This window comes from Mirounga angustirostris, unplaced genomic scaffold (assembly GCF_029215605.1).
Source record: "Mirounga angustirostris isolate CCGP_5_RB_7025 unplaced genomic scaffold, mMirAng1.0.hap1 SCAF_14, whole genome shotgun sequence".
NCBI lineage: Eukaryota > Metazoa > Chordata > Mammalia > Carnivora > Phocidae > Mirounga > Mirounga angustirostris.
This window is the reverse complement of record NW_026991722.1, coordinates 82,284,762-82,305,528: the sequence shown is the minus strand read 5'-3', so window position 1 is coordinate 82,305,528 and position 20,767 is coordinate 82,284,762. Positions and strand designations below refer to the sequence as shown.

The 20,767-nt window shown below is 46.3% G+C and overlaps 1 protein-coding gene across 7 annotated transcripts in view; it reads left to right on the top strand.

Moving 5' to 3' along the window:
- CIT (citron rho-interacting serine/threonine kinase) overlaps nucleotides 1–20,767 on the top strand; it is a 165,061-nt gene that overhangs the window by 57,442 nt on the left and 86,852 nt on the right. For all 7 annotated transcript variants that reach the window (XM_064578478.1, XM_064578484.1, XM_064578483.1 and 4 more), the window contains exon 10: nucleotides 5,419–5,602. In XM_064578478.1, the coding sequence (XP_064434548.1) occupies nucleotides 5,419–5,602 (184 nt within the window). The remainder of the gene's footprint in view (nucleotides 1–5,418; nucleotides 5,603–20,767) is intronic.

The window sequence follows — 20,767 nt, the reverse complement described above, 5'->3', positions numbered from 1 at the left end:
AGGCTTCCCGCTGAGCAGGGAGCCCGATGTGGGGCTCAATCCCAGGACCCTGGGACCATGACCTGAGCCGAAGGCAGACGCTTAATGACTGAGCCACCCAGGCGCCCCAAAATAGCTGTTTCTGAAAACCTTGTTCTACCATCTATCTTATAATTGGGGATGGGGGGCGGGCAGGAAACACTCCAGAACTTGCTTGCATAGCCCTTGCCACTATGTGGAATGTGCCCTAATGTGACTTCAAGCACAGGCTGATTTATTTTTAAAAATACAAGGGAAAAGATTTTCTTGTTTTTCTTTATAGTTTTTGGCAATGAACAGTAGATTTTAATATATGACTTCTGATTTGTCATTATTGAATGTGGTGGGTATGGGGGATGAGATGATTTCATAATACTGTATCAGAAAATATTAATACAAGGCACTCATTAACATATTTTTCAGACAGAACAATCTCCACTTTTAAAGCCTCTTCATTTAACTCAAACATCAAGTAATTTCTCCATGGCCTTAATTATGCTAGGTGCTCTCTTTTCAAGAGTCACTTTCTATACATCTGTTCGGCAAATATTTATTGTGCACCTACAGTATGCCTGGCACTCTGCTATGTTCTCAGATATAATGTGTATCTCCATCAACATAGGCTTAAATCCAATGACCTATTAATACCTTTTGTAAAGAAGAAGAATTACATTTTAAAAAAGATTTTATTCATTTGAGAAAGAGAGAGTGAATGGGAGGGAGAGGGAGTGAGAATCTGAAGCAGACTGACTCTGCACTGAGCGCTGAGCCTGAAGCAGGGCTTGATTCACAATTGTGAGATCATGACCTGAGCCAAAACCAAGAGTCGGATGCTCAACCAACAGAGCCATCCAGGCTGCTCAGAAAAATTATATTTTATGAAGAGCAAAAAAGGAATATTTTCCATAAAAAGGTACAAGAAGGAGGAGAATTAGCCCCCAAAGATAGGTGTGGTCATATACTTGGTAGTCTTGGATTTGACCAAGTTTCCCATAATCCTTTCAAAATGTGGCATCCAGATTTTGAGCTAGTTCACTCTCTCTTTCTGGTGCACCTGTTAAGATATGTATTGAACCTTCTCATTCTTTGTCTCCTGACCTCTTATGTCTTGTCTCTTTGTCTCTGTGCTGCATTCCATGTGAGCACTTCTCCAACTGCAGATCTTGTTACAATGCAGGTTCTGATTCAGTGGATGGGGGGCAGAGCCAGAAATTCTGTATTTTTTTTTAAACATTTTATTTATTTATTAGAGAGCATGAGTGGGGGGAGGGGCAGAGGGAGTGGGAGAAGCATACTCCCTGCTGAGCATGGAGCCAACGCAGAGTTGGATCCCAGGACCCTGAGATCATGATCTGAGCTGAACGCAGACAGTTAACCGACTGAGCCACCCTGGCGCCCCAGAGATTCTGTATTTCTAACCAACTCCCAGGTGATGCTGATGCTGCCAGTCTACACATAACACTTTGAGAAGTATGATTCTATGTGATTTCTTCAGATCTAACGCTACTTCACTAATTTTCTCTTTGGCTGTGTCTAATCTTCTATTTAATGCATTCAGGGAGTTTTAAACTTCAAATTCAATAACAGTACTTTTCATTTTTAAAGTTCTGTTTGGTTCATTTCAAATGTGTGTGGTCCTTTTTTCAGAGTATCCTATTCTTTTATTAGAGCTTCTACTTATTTACCTTGATAATAAATTAATTTTATGGCCCATTTTATTTTATTTATTTATTAAAAAAATTTTTTTTTTTTTAAGATTTTATTTATTTGAGAGAGAGAGAATGAGAGACAGCATGAGAAGGAAGAGGGTCAGAGGGAGAAGGAGACTCCCTGCTGGGCAGGGAGCCCAATGTGGGACTTGATCCCGGGACTCCAGGATCATGACCTGAGCCGAAGGCAGTCACTTAACCAACTGAGCCACCCAGGCACCCCTTTTAGATTGTTCTTTTATCTGCAGTTTTTGGAAGTCTAATTTTCCCATTTCTTATATGTGATGATGGTCCTCCATGGTAGTTTGGGTGGCTTCTTTTTCCTCGTTATGTGTAGTTGTTGGTTTTTACTTTTTTGTGTGTGAATTCCTTTCAAATAGGGTGTGTGTGTGTGTGTGTGTCTGTTGGTTTGTCTGTCCCATGTGCCCTGGATTGTGGAAGTGCTTCCACAAGATGTTCTCCTTTTGTGTCTGCCAGTGCCCTAAGGGCTCAGTGATCCTAGGCCAGTACTGATGTTAATTTCTTATTTGTTTGTTTTTTAAGATTTTTTATTTATTTATTTGACACAGAGAGAGATAGTGAGAGAGAGTGCACAAGCAGGGGGAGTGGCAGGCAGGCAGAGGGAGAGGGAGAAGCAGGATCTCTGCTGAGCAAGGAGCCCGATGTGAGGCTTGATCTCAGGACCCTGGGATCATGACCTGAACCGAAGGCAGACCTTAACCGACTGAGCCACCCAGGCGCCCCAAATTTCTTGTTTTGTAGTTCCCACCCTATACAGATTACTATAAATGCAGACACCCTAGCTGGGATTACAGTTTTAATCGCCAGCCTGTTTCTTTCCCCCAACGGGTCCTGGCCAAGGGTGAGCATCCTTGTCACTTTCTGGTGGGTATAGAATTTCCAGTTTGTCCATTTCTTTTTGGCTTGAGGCTGTGGCTCTTTTCCTGCCCAAACGTGGCCCTTATAAGTCCTTTTTTTTTTTTTTTTTAAGATTTATTTATTTATTTTAGTGAGAGAGAGAGTGTGAGCAGGGGGAGGGGCTAAGGGAAAGAATCTCAAGCAGACTCCCAGCTGAGTGCAGGGCCCAGTGCGGGGCTTGATCTCACGTCCCTGAAATCAGGACCTGAGCTGAAATCGAGAGTCAGATGCTTAACCGACTGAACCACCCAGGTGCTCCTATAAGCCCTTCTTTTCAGACCTTACTGTTGAGGTCAACTGACTACCTGTCTAGAGGTTTATATCCCTGGCTTTCAGTCCATCCTGTGACTATCTCACCTGTTACCAGCTGGTGTATTTCATATTGATTTTTCCTTCCTTCTATTGAAGATTGTCTGGCCGTTTTTCTAATCTCGACCATATGGGCTGGCTTTGAGCATGATGGAGTTTTCAAGAGAAATCTTATTTTATAGTACAGAATTTCTAAATCATAATTATTTCACAGAGGGTGGCTCCTACCCCTATATTAATTATATGGGATTCTATTTTAGTCTCCCAAAGATAAATTAGTATATAGTGGAAAGGGAATTAAACTTCTGCTAGAAATAAGATGATATGATAAACACAAACATCCACATGAGTGTGTGCGTGCTTTGAGCACGGAAGAAGAAGATTCAACACAGATTGGGCTGTATCTCACCAGCCTTCACTAATTGCAGGATCTGTCATAAACATGAATCTCATGTGAGCAATAACAATAATAGGTGATTTTTATGAAGTGTTTACTGTGTGCTAAGGAATATGCTAAGCACTTTATATAGATTTTTTTTTTTCCATTTAAACCTCCCAACAGCCCTTTGAGGAATTTATCTCTATGTTGGAAATGAGGCTCAGAGAGGTTAAGTGACTTTCCCGAAGTCACAGAGCTGGTAAGTGGTAGAGCTGGGATTTGAACCCACTCAGATCCCCAAGTAATGTGCCATCAGTCATAACGCTTCCATATTTGTATCATCTGTGAAACTGCATACATTTCCTCAGTCTTTATCTGAGTTTTTTGAGATGGAAAACTTCTCTTTCTGATCCTTATGAAATGTAATTTCCATTATTATTTTTTTTTTCTTAAAGTATTGGGTAGTTGAAATCAGATTGGATTTTAGTCTATGTTGATGGAAGTACACACAGGATGTGGGCTGAAGCATTCAATGTAATTTTTCTTTCCATCAGCTAATTTTTAAAGTATTAAGCAAGTAGATTCTGATACTAAGAGGGAAGCTTTAAATTCTCTTGAGAGCTTGGAGGTGTTAAATAATTTCCTGGTAGTGCATTTTACGTTTTCAATCTCTTACCTCGTCTCAGTGCACTTGAAGCCCTGCGAATGCTCCTTTGCTCTTCCCAGGAGGAGCCAGACCTCCTCCTTGTGGCTTCCTTCCCTCCCCCTCCACACCATCCCTTCACCTCTCCATTCACTCCCCAGCACTGCCGCTTCGATGTGGTTGTCACTGGGGTACTTTGCAAACAGCCAGATTCTTTGGAGTCTGTAAGCAGAAACCAGACTGCTGCTTCTGTCTGGTGCACAGCTGCTTCAGAAAACAAGGAGTTAAAAAGGAAGCCTGGTCTGTGACCGGCCGTGACAAGGGTCCTAGGGGGCGCTGTAGCGAGCTCCGGCAGTGAGTCATGCTGCTCTGTCACTTGGATCAGCACTGGCCCCTGCCACGCAGGCGGCCAGGTGGGGTTCCAGCCAGAGCACGCACAGAGTGGGGAGCATGAAGCCTGCACTGCGGGGGCTGTGATGCCCGGCTCCCCAACTCAACCGGCCGGCTTGCCACAGACGCCTCAGCCTGCAGCCATGGTAACGCTTCTGGCCCGCTACCCCCCCCGGAGCCCACCACAATGGGCAGCCTCCTGGTGACTGATGGCCCAGTGTCCCCCTCCCTGACCAAGAGAGCTTAGTAGGTCTGCAGAAAGTGGAGAAGATGTAAGATGCCCCTAGCCTGGAGTCATGCCTTAACGAGGTAGGACGCAGACGTCCATCGGTGCATTTACACCATCAGGGGCAGGGGTGCTGTAAATCATCGGGAAGAACTTTATTTGGCTGGTGTTTCATTATGCTGATTAAACTGCGGTGAATTTGGGCGGCATGACTGAGGTGGGGAGGAGGGATGATAATGAACTAAAAAAAAAAAAAAAGTGGTTGATAAGAGCTCTGAGCACTCTCCTCTGGCTATGAATGAGCTAGACTGCAGTGCTATCCTAACGTGAGTTACATGCCTCCCAGGTCCTCTTTCCTGCTCCCTTCTCTCATTTCATTGCATGAAATGTAGAAATGCCATCTTATTTCAATGATTAACATTAAATATTGATGATTTAGAGCTGTCCAGAGGAAGAAATACATAGGAGTGGGTCAGCCGCTGGACCAGCCAGCCTGATGCTCTGTTGAAGCCTTCTGGAAATATCTGGAATGAACAGCCGGCTCCCATGAGTTCCCCAAAGTGCTTTTGTTCCACTAAGTGACCTGTTTGAGTTTCTCCTTCAGTTTACCCCCCCGCCCCCCCCCCCTCGGGGAAGGCAGCCTGTCTGCCGGCTGGTGGCCATGTTGGCAGAGAAGGGGTTAATCTCTTGTTGCTGTCAGAGCCAAGGCTGGGTCTGCCTGTGGGAGCTAGACGCTGCAGTGCTGAAGGAGCAAGACGATTCTCCGCAACAGTGTTGAATCCGTCTGAATTTTTCTCTCCCTCTCTTCTTGTTTTTCTTTAACCAGCTCCTCCCCCCTTCGTTCCCACCCTCAAGTCTGATGATGACACCTCCAATTTTGATGAACCAGAGAAGAATTCGGGGGTTTCATCCTCTCCGTGCCAGCTGAACCTCTCAGGTTTCTCGGGCGAAGAACTGCCGTTTGTGGGGTTTTCGTATAGCAAGGCACTGGGGATTCTTGGTAGATCTGAGTAAGTGAAAATTTGACTTTCTAAGGATCGGTACTGATGTGAGGCATACAGAGCCCAAAGGTGGTGGGGGTGGGGGGGGTGGGGGGGTGGGGGGGTAGTGCAGGGAAGGGAAGCTGTTAATCAGCCTGCATTTGGGAAGCAATTTACCTGTCTGGGCTTTGGTGGGTAGACTGTTCATATTCTCATTTTGCTGTGTTTAAGGTTCCTCTTCCTGTCCCTAGCATCATAATTGTCCATTGGGTACTTTGGGTTAGTTTTTCAGTGTTTGGTCTTCTTTACAGGGGAGGAAATAGTGGGGGATATCTGGCAGTGCAGATCCTTGGTGGAAGGAGAAACATGCAGGGTTCAAATGAGCCGTCCATCTATTTCTCCATCTGTGTATCCATCTCTCAGGTGGGTGGATGGAGGTTGCTGTCTTGGCTGTACTGAACGAGATCTCATAAACTAAAGGTTTCCTGATGGGCTTAGCTGAGCTGCAAGTGGCTGTACCAGAGCTCTAACAGATGGATGGTGCTCAGCTCCGCTCGAAGTCGGCTGCAAGATCAGGGATCTGGCAGCTGAGCTTCTCTGAGCTGGCGGAGCGCTGGTGGCCAGTGAGAGACCCGTTACCGGGAGCCACCGGGAGGGAGTGTGATGTAGCCGAGTCATTGATTCACAGAAACTGGGCTTCACAGGGAAAACAAACAAACCAACAAACCAGGAGACTAGAAAATGGAAGTATAAACATCCCTGTAAACCTCTCAACATGACAGGTCTTTTCTCCGTTCTTGAAAAAGCTCATGAAAAATGCATTCGCACGGCACCTGGGACTGGAGGGTCCTGGCTTCCAGCCTCCGGGAATTTCTGTAAAAATGCAGTAGCGTCTGTGGATGTAGGAGCTCAGTGTCTTGCTTCGTTCCGTGATCCCATGACATGCTGCGTTCAGAGACATGGGTTTCCCGGGAAGGTCTTGGACCAGCTGTGTTATTCCCCTGATGCCCTGGCTTTCTCACTTGGAGGCTCTCGGGGTAATGTTAGGTAATTAGTCGCTGCCCACTTAGGAGACAAGCAGAATTTGATTTTCTCCTTGGCAGCGTCCATTCCTGATTTGTTGTGCTTGTAGTTTGGAGATCGATTTGAAGGCATGCGTTGGTTCTTGAATGGTGTCTCCCCATGGGCTCCTCAAAAGATTTCAGACCATCGTGGGGGAACTAGGCACTTGAGATGAAATAGGGTGGTGGACTGTGATTGCTTGGGAGAGAGATTTTTATGTTGAAAGGTGCTGAGGTGGTCCTACTTTCCTTCTTCCCTGGGGTCTGGGTTTAATATCCGGGGTTGCATTTTGGTAGCGTTGGCAGTGTCTTTCTGGCTCCTTTGCTTTGCAACTCCAAAAACAATCTGGATGGTAGGAGTACAGGCAGAGAGCTAACTAGCTGTTGAATGTGCCATCAGATGGATTTGAAATGGCCCAGCAGGGCATTTGGAGAGCAGGGCAGAAGTGGAGGCCTGACGCTGAAGGACGCGTGGTTGGTGGGCAGCTTAATGTGGACACGCGCAGCACACTGAAGGTCACACATCAGACTGGAGGGAGGTGTGTGGAGAGTTCCAGTTCTGGTTAGCAGTGGGCTGGCCGGCTCAGAATGAAAGCTTGCTTGGGGTGCTAGTGATCTGAAAAACTAGGGAGGACTTGAGGGAATTCGATTTCGGGGGCAAAGGCAGAATGCTGTGGGGGATCTTAGGCACTGCAATTGATCTGAAGCAGTGTGTGATTAATGGCTTATCGTTCAGGAAGCCTGAAATTGCATCTGCCCTTCACAGAAAGCTCAGTTAAGGAAGCTCTCTGACGGGGAGCGGTGGGGGGGTGGTGGGGAATGGGACGACATCTCAGTCTTAAGGCCCAGGCACTCAATAAATATTTGTTGATTGTGTTTGTACTGCTCATTGTATTTGAAGATAGGCTATTTCACCTTTGATAGTTCACAATACCTCTCTGGAGCATAACACGAGCGTCTGTTCATGCCCCAACAGAATGCTTAATAAGATTTTCATAAAAAAGAAAAAAAAAGTCCACGCAAACAAAAAAGCATGTATTTCTTACCTGGAAGATGGGATTGGAGTATTCCTGCCTTTGGGGAACTTTAATGTCTTTGCCATGGCAGTTTGGGGTTGGAATCAGAAAGATATTCTTTCATCTCGTGTCTTTGAATGTGATCTTGCTGTCGGGTTTGGCTCTTCGGTCACGGGCAGCCCTGCGGGTAAAACCTACAGCATCCTTATAGAAATCCACTCCACCTGTTGGGTGCAGGTGATCCTGGACTGATCGTGTTATCATTATTTAGAAATTCAATAAAAGATGCAATGATGAAATTAATCAGAAGCCCCTGCAGTGCTACGGACATATAGACAAAATTCATTTAGAGGTGGGAGGAGGCATCTTCTGGGGGTCCCACTGCTGCCACCGGGGACCTGCTGTTTCTTCCCAAGCATCTCCTTCTCCCCTCCCCATTCTCAGCGTCACGGGTTTTTATTTACAGAGATTACCTGTGCCGTTACTCACTCTTCACACCACCTAGGAGATTGCAGATGCTGTGGTGCTGCGCTGGGGAAATTGACCCCAGATCTGTTCCAGTGAATTGAATGAAATGTTCAGAGGTGATGCTGAATGAATGAGGAGTTTTCACGGAGCCTCCGGTAGTGAGAATGATTTTAATTGTTGTGATCATTGGTTGCTTTTTAGGATCCTTTTTTGGGACCCCAGACAGTTTTTAAGCCTGCCATGGAGCACATCATTATTTTAAGCTTAGCAAGAATCTTGATCTCAGCATTCTGTGTCTGAAGTATCGTGGGCGTTCCTTGCAGCTTGAGTTGGAGGGAGCAGGAGAGATTAGACAGGACCGGTTTTGGTTGTCTTTGGGGTGGGATTCTGGCAAAGCTGGTGCTGGAGAGTGAGGGAGTGTCTGTCTCGTGCCTCTTTTTTTTAACTGCCAGTAACCCAGGCCACATCGCCAAGCTCTGGATGCTTGGGTGTTTCTCTGAGCCTCTGTTTGCTTGAATTTTACAATATGTTAAAGATGTATGTTAAAGGTTTAAAAATAAAATGGATCCCAGTTCTCTTCCCTCCCCTGTCAGCAGGGGTACATTTCTTTAGGTCCCTTCTTCCTCTTAGATTGGAGATACCGTCTCATTTAAGCCCTAGCTGAAACCGTGCATTTCTGCAAACCTTCAGTATAAACTCTAGAAGGAAAAAACCATTGGTTTTTTATTTTGTGCTAGTTTTACACATGCTGGTTTGATGCTTTTGGAGAACTTGGAAATCTTGGAGGAGCAAAGAGATCTCGATGAGGCTGGAATCTGTGGGATGCCAGTGTCTGAATAGGCTGTTTTTAGGAAGGGGGCGCTCTCTCTTCCTTTTGGCTCAGGGCTCTTTCCTTTCCTTCTGGGTGATTGGAAGTTTCATTTTGGAGCCAGCCATCCAAACACAGCGGAGGAATGAAAAATGGCTTCCACCATTGCCTTCCCAGATTTTCAGGGAACCAGTTTTTGGTACCTCTTCTTTGCTCTGTTGGCGCTTCTTTGCATGCCTGTTTCCTCAGGTGCAAAGTGGAGGGGGGAGGTAAAGATCCCTTCCTCTTAGGGCTTTCGGGAGGATTGTATGAAACCCATAAAGCACTTGATCTAGTACTTGGCACATGGAAAAGTCTCAGTAAATGTTCACTGTTATTATTATTATTTTTTTAAAGATTTTATTTATTTGAGAGAGAGAATGAGAGAGAGAGAGCATGAGAGGGGGGAGGGTCAGAGGGAGAAGCAGACTCCCTGCTGAGCAGGGAGCCCGACGCGGGACTCGATCCCGGGACTCCAGGATCATGACCTGAGCCGAAGGCAGTCACCCAACGAGCTGAGCCACCCAGGCGCCCTCACTGTTATTATTTTTGTTATTGCTAGTTTGCTGGTCTCTATGTGCATAGTGTTCCTCTGTTTATACCGAGAGGATATGGAAGGAAATCAGCAATAATTAGGTAGTCTAGTCATGCCAGAGCAGAAACCCAGCCTCCCAGGTCCTGGGAATTTTCTGCTAGAGAAGCTTAAACATCCTGACCAACCACAAGTTAATATGCAGTTGCCAGCTACCTGCAGGTAAAAGGTGGTTGTGGGGATGGAGTGGGTTGAGGGACAGAATTAGAAGGCCCAGTCCCAGAACGGGTGCCCTTCCATCAAGTTGAACAAGTCAAGGCATATATGTGTGAAACAGTCCAGAGAACACAGAGCAAATACCTTTCCTGCAGAACATCATGGTACAAATGGGATATCTCACTGCTGTAGGAATCAGGAGAGGAAGAAGGCAGTGTCCCTTGTGGGGGACACTTCATGGGTAATGCCAGCTCACAGTTCTTGCCAAGTTACAGTGATGATCTTCGTTGGAATGTCTTTCCATTTCCCCAAGTCGGCCGTGATCTCAAGAGCAGGGCTGGCTCTGATTCATCCTGGTTCCCTTGGAGCGCAAGACATGGTAGACCCTCAGTAAATACCTGTGTTGGAGACTGAGTGTGTTAGCACACTAATGGGGGTGAAATATTTGGCTTTTTGGAAGACAATGGATTTGGATGAGGGGAGAGATATGTAGAGAGCATTTCATGCAGGTTCAAGTGGTAACAACAGCTCATCCATACAGGACACCAACTCTGTACCAGGCTCTGTTCTAAGCACTTTACACAGATTAACTCATTTAAATTGCACAATGGCCCACGAGGAAGGTAGTGTCGTTATTCCTCTCTTACATGTAAGGAAACCGAGACACGGAGAGGTTAAGCAACTTCCCCAAGGTCATGCGGCCCTGAGCAGCTCAGCCAGAAGTTGAACCCAGACAATGTGGCAGCTCAAGAGTCTGTTAGCCACTGTGCTATGCTGCCAGGTATGAATGCTGTTGACAGGAGAAATTAGGGGATTTGTGGGGTCCCCAGGTTCACATGCTTGTTGGAAGTAGAGGCCCACTGTGGGGAATGATGAGCAGTGGCGTTGGGGCAGGGTGGGATGAGAGCTGACAGGCCGTCTAATTGCTGGGTTTTGTTTTCAATCTCTGTAAGTTTTTTGAGTATGTACACTAGCTCTTGCATTTTTTATAAAAAATTTCTTCCTCCTCTCATTTGGAGACTCTTTCCTGGTGTGTGTGTGTATGTGATAAACACATGCATATATACTCTCTCCTGTAAAGTTCTTTGCTTGAGTGTAAGCTTGGTGAGCTGAGGGAACTGTGTTGACCTTGCTCTCCACTGTGGCTTCAGGCCGATCATATGCAAGGTGCTCAATAAGCATTTGGTGAATGGTCCAAATCATTTTTATGGCTGTAGCTTTCAATTTGTTGATGACTCTAGCTCCGTGTCTATGCAAATCTATGTTTTATATTTCCAGCTGCTTCTGTCATTTATCCTGGGGATGGCTTATTCCAGCAGAAGATGGCCTGAATTCTCCAATCAGTCCTACTTCCCTTTTACAGAAATACTTGGGAGGGTGGGGAGTCTGCCCTTAAAAACTGTCTTCCTTTCCCCTTCCAGCTGAGGGCTGTCTGTCATTGTGCATGCTACCTCCAGATCCCTATTGCTAAAGAGCCTCATCTGTCTTTCGAGTTTTGAAAAAAAATAGTCAGCAACAGTAACAAAATGTGCTCTGGTACACGAAGGTGTGCATCTTCTGTACTTCCCAAATAAGTTAAAAACCTGTAACTAGCTCCTGCCCATGGTTCCTGCCTTCCAGGGCTCTGTGTTGCTCCCATTTCCACGATCATCCAGACCAGATATCGGACCTTTGCCTCTCTTGGTTGTGTTGGGTTCTTTCCTCTCATTCAATGTCTTCTTTCCCTTAGTCAAGCACATCTTGTTCTGCTTGCCTTATTCTGTTCTCTATTTAGACTGTGCGTGCTTGCCTCGCGGGCCTGGCAGGACCATTCTGCCGCCTTCTTGTTTGTCTTAAAGGTACCTTTAGGAAATGTAATCCAAACGAGCCTAGCCCCATCCTGAAGATTAGGCTCCAAAAGATCTGTCAAGTGCGTTTTTTGCTGGCCTACACATGCTAATTTGCATGGTTGCCTCGGATCCCTTAAGAAGACAGTAATTGACTAAGTGGTGCTATGTGTTCCCAAGCTCTGCGCCAGTTTGGCATCTCTTCCTTCGCCTAAGTGAATCGCTCTCCATTCTTTCTGTTTTACGTGTCTTTTGTCTCCTGTTCTCCGTCACCTTCCTTTCTCTGACCAGCTTCGTGCAAGAATAGCCTTCACTCCGTGCCTCTCTTCCAGTCTCTCCAACCCTGGGGAAGTTGCTGAGAAGCCGCCTATTCCACCCGACCACCAAAGCCAGTGATTCCCACCTTGCCATGCAATGCCGTCACTTACCACGTGTGCCTTGAGACTTTCGGCTTGCTTCTCTTCCACACTGTGGAAACTCGGTTTTCCCTCCTACCTCTCTGCCTGCCGGGCTCACTGCTTCGTGGCTGTTGTCTTCTGTTCAGGTCCTCGAAATGGTGCATCGTCTCCTCAGGTCCCAGCAGTTACCTTTTTAGCCTGGGTTTGGTGATCTCATTCATTTCCTGGCTTATACTCTTATGTCCTCATGGCTCTCCTCCCCATGTGCCCTGTGTTCGTTATTGCCAAGATGTTCTACCAGTTTCTCAACGTCCCTGTCCTGTTTCCTCCCAACACAGATAGACTTGTTTGCTCATTCAGTTAGCCAGTAGGTGCCAATTTGGTTTCCTTGTTTCATTTAACAAACTACCACTCTCCCTACACTTCTAGACAAGAAAATTGAGTCTTCTTAAGCTATTTTCCATCTCCCCCACCAGCCCGTCATTTGCCAGGTTCTCTCTCTAAGTTGTACCTCTAGGATGACACTTGAGACTATGCCCTTCTTTCTGTCCTTACTGCCACCCCTCATGGAGTTTTGCTTGGACTGTTGCAGTAGCCTCCTAACCGATTTCTCTGCCTCCAGTTTTCCCAGCTCTGATCCATTCTCCACAGAGGGTGGAATTCTTCCAAAGCATAAGTTGGATGATGTCATTCTCCTGCTCAGACCTTCAGTAGCATCACAGTGTGCACAGAATTAATGGCCACTCCTGAACTTGGCATTCCAGGCTGGTATGCCAAGACCCCAGCCTTCCTTTTCATTCGTACCTCCGTCTTCTCCCCTGTGTCTGGGCACGCTGCTCAGCGCTCACTGGGGACAGGTACCATCATGTCTTCCACCTCTCGCCTGAAACAGTGAGTTGCCCTTGGCAGGTCTTCAAAGAACATTTGTCAAATTGAAGTACACTAAAGTGGCCAAGGACTATGCCAATTCCTTCTGCACAAGTGCTAATGGAGGCTGTCCTCTAGTGAGCACTTCTTGTGTGCCCAGAGCTGTGCTGAGTGCCTTACATGCATGATCTCACTAGGTCTTCCCAGTCTCAACTGGGAAGGTAGCGACTCCGTGAGGTAGCAGGCATTAACCCCATTTCCAGATGAGAACACTGAGTCTCAGCCGGGTTGAGTTCTTTTCCTGACGTCTTGCAGGTAGTGACACATCGAAGACTTAGCCTCGTCACTGGCTGCCTCCAGGAGCACTGTGCTGTCCTGTCTCTAACAGTTGTGACTTAGCTGGATTGTGCGGGACCTACGGGCTAGCCTCATAATAAGGGTGAAAGAGTGGCTCTTACTGAGAATTCACTACCAGGCCCTATTCCAAGTGCTTGACAAACATCCTTGCTTAATCCCGGCAGCACCCATTGTTTTACAGATAAGGAAACTGATCGTGAAGCTTGGATTACCTTTTTTTTTTTTTTTGTAAGATTTATTTATTATTTTGGGGGGGCTGTCCACGGGAGCCCGGGAAGGGCGGAGGCAGAGGGAGAGAGAGAATCCCAAGCAGACTCTATGCTGAGCGCAGAGCCCAATGCAGGGATGGATCACACCATCCTGAGATCATGACCTGAGCCCAAATCAAGAGTCAGATGCTCAACCAACTGAGCCACCCATGTGCGCCCTGAAGCTTGAGTTACTTCTTAAAGTTCGCACACCTTGCAAGTGGCAGAGAGCGGCCAACTTTTCCAACTTTTAACTTTAGAGTTGACATAAGTATTCTTTATTTGGGGGCACAAACTGTGGTACACACATTAAAAGCCCAGGCTTTGGAATTGGGTAGATGTGGGTTCCCATCTAGGCTCTGCCGCTTACCACCTGTGTGAATGAGGCATTTAGCTTCTCCCAGCATCAATTCCCTTATGTATAAAGTGGGGGTTGTCACAGTGCCTAGCTGCTAGGTTTGTTGGGGGAACACACAGAGCATGTGATATTAGCACCTGGAGCAGAGTGAGGGTCCATTGCATATTTGTTCTTGTTATTTTGGGGTGAGAATGGGCCTAGGGATGCTTTCAATTCTCCCTTCGTCCCTGCTTGAGTTTATAAAGACATCTTGCTAGTTTCTGCCCATTGAGAGAATCAGGCTCCACGTGGGGTGCCTGACAGATGTCCTAATATCTCCATCCAATTTTTTACTCTGAATGGAGTCCGTGATGTGTTGGCTAAACTGGTTCCTTCCATAAAACATGCTCGAGGCTTCTGGTTGGATCTAGTTCCAGTGGGGTCTGGAACTTGGTGCTGGGGAAATGTGCTGTGCCCAACCTGGATGTCACGCATTCCCACCCACCCCCTAGTGCTTGAGTGTCCCCGGGAGGGGACAGTGTGTGTGTGTCATCGTGACGCTGCTGTCCTAGAACCAGTGTATCTGGGCATCTTGCAGGCAAGGGCCAGAAAGCCTTCTCGTGCCAGCATTGATTCAGCATACTTCTTGCTTTGGATTCCTTTGCCCACTGTGACCTTTAAACTGCGGCTGCCTGGGGCACAGAAATATTTGGCATACCATTCATTCACCCATTCATTCACTCCACAGATATACTGCTCTAGGCCTTGTGGCATAACTGAACAAGCCAGACAGGGTCCCTGCCCTCAAGCTAGCATTCTGTTGGGGGGGACAGAGGATAAATAAGTTCATATATAAGAGATTTTCAGATGATGGTGAGGGCTGTGAAGAAATAAGAACCTGGGATGGGGAATGACCACATGGATCCCTGAGGCTGGGACTTAGCCTGTGGGTGTCCAGTGAGCACAGAGCCTGGTGGGGTAGGTAGAGCTCCAGGGGTACATGGGGAGCTGAGTTTTGAGGTAGGATGGGCCTTCAGGTTTGGATTTTGAGTAGGGACGTGGTACATATGGTTCTCACTGACCGTGTGTGGTGGATGGAAAGGCAGCAAGAACTGGACTCAACGAGATAAGTTAGGTCACTGCAGCCATCCAGGTAGGAGGCGGAAGTACGGCGTTAACCCACAGAGCAAGGCACTGGCTTAGAGGTGGGGACTGTATGAGTAAATTCCACCAGTAGCTACACTTTCATTAATAATGTGCTTTTAAATAAATGCTTCTTGAGTTACGTATTAATCATTCCAAAGCAAATGCTCTGATTCAGCTGGAGACCACTGCTGTGTGTGTGTGTGTGTGTGTGTGTGTGAGAGAGAGAGAGAGAGAGAGAGAGGGAGAGAGAATATATGATGTGTATGGGTAGGTAAGGGTGCCCCAAAGCTAGCTAGACTCTGAAACTTTAGTAGAGCCGTATTTTTAATATTTCCAAGTGTTCATGATGGACACCACTCGTGTATTTTTAAATGGGCTTATAAAGTTAGTTCATAAATTTCAGAATGCTCAATCTTAAAAGCCAATATATTTTTGGAACAGAATGCTGATGAGTGTTTTATTTTTTGCACCATATTACATCTTGCAGTTGCATGTATTTTTAGTGCCATTGGCCACAATTAAGGTAGGGCCCTCAGCTGAGCTAATTTTGATTCCCTGGGTTTAGACTCAAGTATCCATTCTTGGTTATCTCGAGAATATCTGTGATTTGTGATCTGGGTTCTCTGTGATCTGGGGGCATCTTCTGCAGTCTTAGGATCCTCTTCCTAAGGGAATAAATGGATGGCTTGATGCTTAAGCATGATCTTAATTATTATAGCAGCGACGAGAGAGTATTCAACACATACACTTTCTTGAGGATGGAAGTACAGATTGTATTCTCTTTTGATAGGAAGCATTCTCTTGGTAGCTTTATTAAGGAATTTTTTTGAGTCATGTGGATGATTACAGACACTGGGAAAACTGCATTTTATCATTTGTACTTAAATGTTGAAGTTACATGGAAAGCAATTTTTAGGTCACATCTAACACATTTCAAGCAAATATTCTTTCTGCTGCAGCAGAACCAACCGAGCCCGACCTTCCATCCGTGTGTCATATACCATTACCTCTATTAATACTCTTTGGGCCCCTGTAATTATAAAGCAGATGTGTATATCAGGAAGAGATGTTGATTTCAGAGTAATTTTTCTAGAAAATAGAAGCTGGAAAAAAGAGGAAAACCCAAACTTGGCTTCATGCTGCTATGTGTGGGCGGCTGGCTGCATGCACCCGCTGCTCAGAAGTGCCTTTTCTCTCCATGGGTATAACTCGCTGTGTATCAGAGATGCGGCCAGGAGGAGTAGGCAAGCAATGTGTGGGCAGGCTGCATGTTCTTTTATTAGCATCCTCATTGTACTGCATCTCATCGAGCCCGGAGCATGAACCAGCCTGGGCCTCTAAAGTCTGTACTGTTTCCTATTTAATTACACCCCTGAGTCGCCAAATGAGGGAGGAAGAGTCGCTCTTGTGTGTGTGTTGAGCTGTTTCTGGGGGTGGCTGTGGACTCACCTGAATGGCTGTTCTTGGGCACCTGGGCTGTCCTGGGCTCAGCCTTGGAGCTGACCTCCCAGCATGGCCCTCAGTCAGTCACGGATGGAAGTTAACTTCCCTTGAGTGATCCATTTCCCTTTCTTCCATGAGCTTGCTCCTCTGGGTCTCTGCAGCACTGTTCTTGGGTTGCTTCTCTTGGGTTTGTTCAAGGCTCGGGATTTGAACCTACGGCCATTGGGTTGCAGAGCCCAATTTTGAACCAAAACCCAGTTCTGCTGCCCCATACCTGCGCCCACATCATCATAATGGGGTGGGAGCATGTAGAGGCCATAGGGTAAGCCATTCCCGTAGGTTCAGTGCCATGTGATAACAATACCCACCTCATAGGATTGTTGAATGAGTTCAATGACATAACTTGTAAAGTATCAAGTATAGTGTCTGATGCGTAGGTAAGTGCTTAGTGAATGGATGCTATTATTAAGGACAAAGGTAGCGGCATTAATTTTCTCTCCTACATTGCTACTTGTTTGAGGACAGGAATTCTAGCTTTCTTAACTAGGTGTCTGCATGAAAAATAAATAGAATACAAATATGTTGAGCCATACCTGTCTCTAGTGTGTTTCTCTTACAGAAGTAATTCATGGAAATGGTATATTGACTTATTAAAAATAGGGGTAAGAATAGTCTTTAATCACTGTCTGAAATCTGCACATTGTCTTTTTTTTTTTTTAAGATTTTATTTATTTATTTGAGAGAGAGAGAATGAGAGAGAGCACATGAGAGGGGGAGGGTCAGAGGGAGAAGCAGACTCCCCGCCGAGCAGGGAGCCCGATGCGGGACTCGATCCAGGGACTCCAGGATCATGACCTGAGCCGAAGGCAGTCGCTTAACCAACTGAGCCACCCAGGCGCCCTGCACATTGTCTTGAAATTCATAGCCCACCACGATGAACTTCAAAACTGTGTCCCCACTCAAGGAGTGACCAAAAGGCACCAGTACCAAATGGCCTGGCCAAAATACCACCTCGAGCCAAATGCTAGGGACAGTCATAGTATGAGTTTTAAATGCCTAGACCCGAAATCACAGGTGCTTTCTTCTGATTAGCATCCTGGTTCTCAATCCTCTCTGTACATCAGAATCACCTGAGAGCTTAATAAAATGGCGCCGCCCAGGCCTCCCCCCTCCCAGTCTGTCTCCTATTTAATTGGTCTAGTTGGGCCCTGGACATCAGGGTTTTTTTTGTTGTTGTTGTTGTTGTTTTAAGACTTTATATTTTTAAGAGCAGTTTTAGGTTCGCAGCAATATTAGCAAAAGGTACAGAGATTTCTCATTTACCCCCAAATATACACAGCCTCCCCCATCATCAACATCCCCCACCAAGAGGGTATTCTCGTTACAGTTGATGAACCTACACTGAAATGTTATCATCACCCAAAGTCCATGTTTACCTTAGAGTTCACTGTTAGTGTTGTGCATATTAATGGGTTTTGACAAATGTGTAAGGACATGGATCCACCATCATAGTATCTCATGGAGTATTTTCACTGCCTTACATCAGTATTTTATAAAAGCTTTCCAGGTGATTCTAATGTGCAGCCTGGTTGAAGACCAGGGAAGTTCCAGAAAGCTGTGAGGACATTTGTCCCCACTCCATTCCTCCAGCCTTAGGTACAAGCTGGGTTCAGTACCAGCATTCTTACCATAGCTTTTTTTTTTTTAGGTGTGATTTTTATTTATTCTTAAAAAAAGGAGATTTCTTTAGCAGCTTTATCCTGAAGAGCTCTTAATTGCCGTACTTAGAACTTCTAAACAGTAAACATTTGTCAAGCATCAACATAGCTATCAAAATAGAAAGAGGGAGTTGATCTCAGGTGATGAGGGCTGTCTGAGGGTCTCCTGTGAGTGCAGGTGGGTGGGTGGGGGGCGCATATCCCCTTGATTCTGGGCCTCATTAATGAGTGACCTAGAAATGCTTTTTTTTTTTTAATAAGCAATCAGCTTTTGTACCCACAGCAGCATACTTTAAACAGTAAACACTGCTGGATCCTGTCCTCCATGTGTTATCAAGTTTTGGGACCACTTCCTACCCCCAACATCATGCACCCCCTGAATCGTTCTTCTAGAAGGGGCTGGTTCTGTGTTCACGCATAAAGAGCTATGGCCTCTGCTATCATCCCTGACCCAGGTCAGTGTGTAACTTAGTGAACATGTGGGTGCCTCCTGATTACTAAAGGACCGGGGACCCCGTCTATGGATCATCCCTCCCTCCTTGGGGGGTTTGGGTCTCCTTCTCTAGCCTATGCACCAGAGTGAAGTCAGGAATAAAGGAAGCAGCAAAGGTAACCCAAGGTCATGCCAAGTAACCCATTTCATCTCAGATTAAAAAGAAAAAATGTGTATGTATGTGGGTTTTGGCTAGATTTTAGATAGAAAATAGGCTAGTGAGAGCTCTAGAACTTGATTAAATTTTTTTGCCAAAGGTGATACCAAAAGATTTGTTTCTGGTTTCAATCCCTGTTGCCCATTTCTGATTTTAGATAGAAAATAGGCTAGTGAGAGCTCTAGAACTTGATTAAAATTTTTTGCCAAAGGTGATACCAAAAGATTTGTTTCTGGATTTCAATCCCTGTTGCCCATTTGGTTTAATGTGAATAATAGCATGGAACACTTTTAGCCCCCCGAGTTTTACTATTCCAAGCAACTGTTCTAGGCCTGTGAGGCATGTGCTATTTATTTACACCGTTGCATGGGTTGTGATGATAGAAATGACAATGATAAAGCAGTGGTTGGCATTTATTGAACCCTCATAATGTGCCAGGCTCAGTGCCAAGGGCAATATCCGGCTTATCTCATTTAACCCTCACAAGAACTCTTTGAAGGAGGTTGAGAATTATCCCCATTTTACAGATGAGACTGAGGCTCTGCAAGTGGCAGAGTCAGATTTTGAACAGAGTGGCATGCCTCTGGGTGCCGACTGCAGCGTGAATGTGGGGGAGCCGTCACCAGGGTACAGCGAGCCAGCCCTACTGTGTCAGCCCTTGCCACTGGGCCAGGGAGGGAGGGCTGAGTTGCTGCAGGAAACGGACCTCTTGTAGGCCTGGAAGTAGTTTGGGGCATCAGAAAGCAGAATTTCATGGGCTGGTAAGAAGTGAGTGCTCACTGATGACCGGCTCCTGCAACCCTGTTACCAAGGCAACAAAGATGGGCACGTGGGGCGGTGGTGGGCTCTATCACAGGTCCCTCTGCGCACACGAACCTCTGCCGGCTGTTCCTCTGGCCCTGCCGTTCCCCCACCCCAGTGTTCATGCCCAGGGTGCCACCCGCTGAGGGCAGATGCCCTGGGTGAGAAGTGTCCTCTCCACCCATGACCACTGCTTCTCAGGACGAGGCAGAGTGTGTGAATGACATAAACATGTGTGGGTAAGCGCCTCCTTTCTGTGGAGAGGGCCTCCTTCCAGCCCCTTCTTGGGAGGTCCTGCTGCATTCTTTTCATGATACCATCCTGGGCACTCTCTCAGGTGCACCTGTCAGTCCCTGAACTCCAGCTCTCTGTAGAGACCAGCAGAGATCAGTTATGAATCGGCAGCTTCCTCATCTCTAAAATGCCTCATAGAATGATAGAGAATAAAGAGTTAAGACCTAGCTAGCTTCAGTCAGGAGCCATGCGTGTAGTCCATGCTCAGGAAGCGTAGCAGTCTCCTGTTGCTGCTGTAACAAGTTGCCACAAATAAGTGGCTTAAAACAGCACAAATGTATCACCTTGGAGTTCTGGAGGTCAGGAAGCCAGGATGGGTTTTGCTGGGCTGAAATCAGGGTATAGACAGGGCTGCGCTCTGTGGAGCCTCTAGGGGAGAATCAGTTTCCTTGCCTTTCCCAGCTTCTAGAGGCTGCCCAGATTCTTTGGCTTGGGTCTCCTTCCTCCCCCTTCAAAGCTAGCAGCGTGGCATCTTCGAATCTCTCTCTCTCTGACTCTGACCTGACTTCTGCTCTCACATCCCCTCCCCTCCTCTACTTCTGTCTCCCAGGGACCCTTGTGATAACATTAGATCTGCCCAGATAATCCAAGATAATCTCCCCATCTCAGAACTCTTACCTTAGTCCCAGCTGCAAAGTCTCTTTTGAGTCCGACTCAATGTCAAGTAACAGATTCACAGGTTCCAGGCATCAGAACATGGACAAGTTGGGGGTGGGGGACTTATTTGGCCCACCATAACAAGCATTAGCTGGATTTTTCTTTTTAAGATTTTTTTATTTGAGGGGTGCCTGGGTAGCTCAGTTGGTTAAGGGTCTGCCTTCGGCTCAGGTTCTCCCTCTGCTCCTCCCCCCCGCCCCCTGCTTGTGATCTCTCTCTCTCTCTCTCAAATAAATAAATAAAATCTTAAAAAAAAAAGATTTTTTATTTAAGTGAGAGAGAGAGCAGAGCGAGCAAGAACACGAGTTGGGGG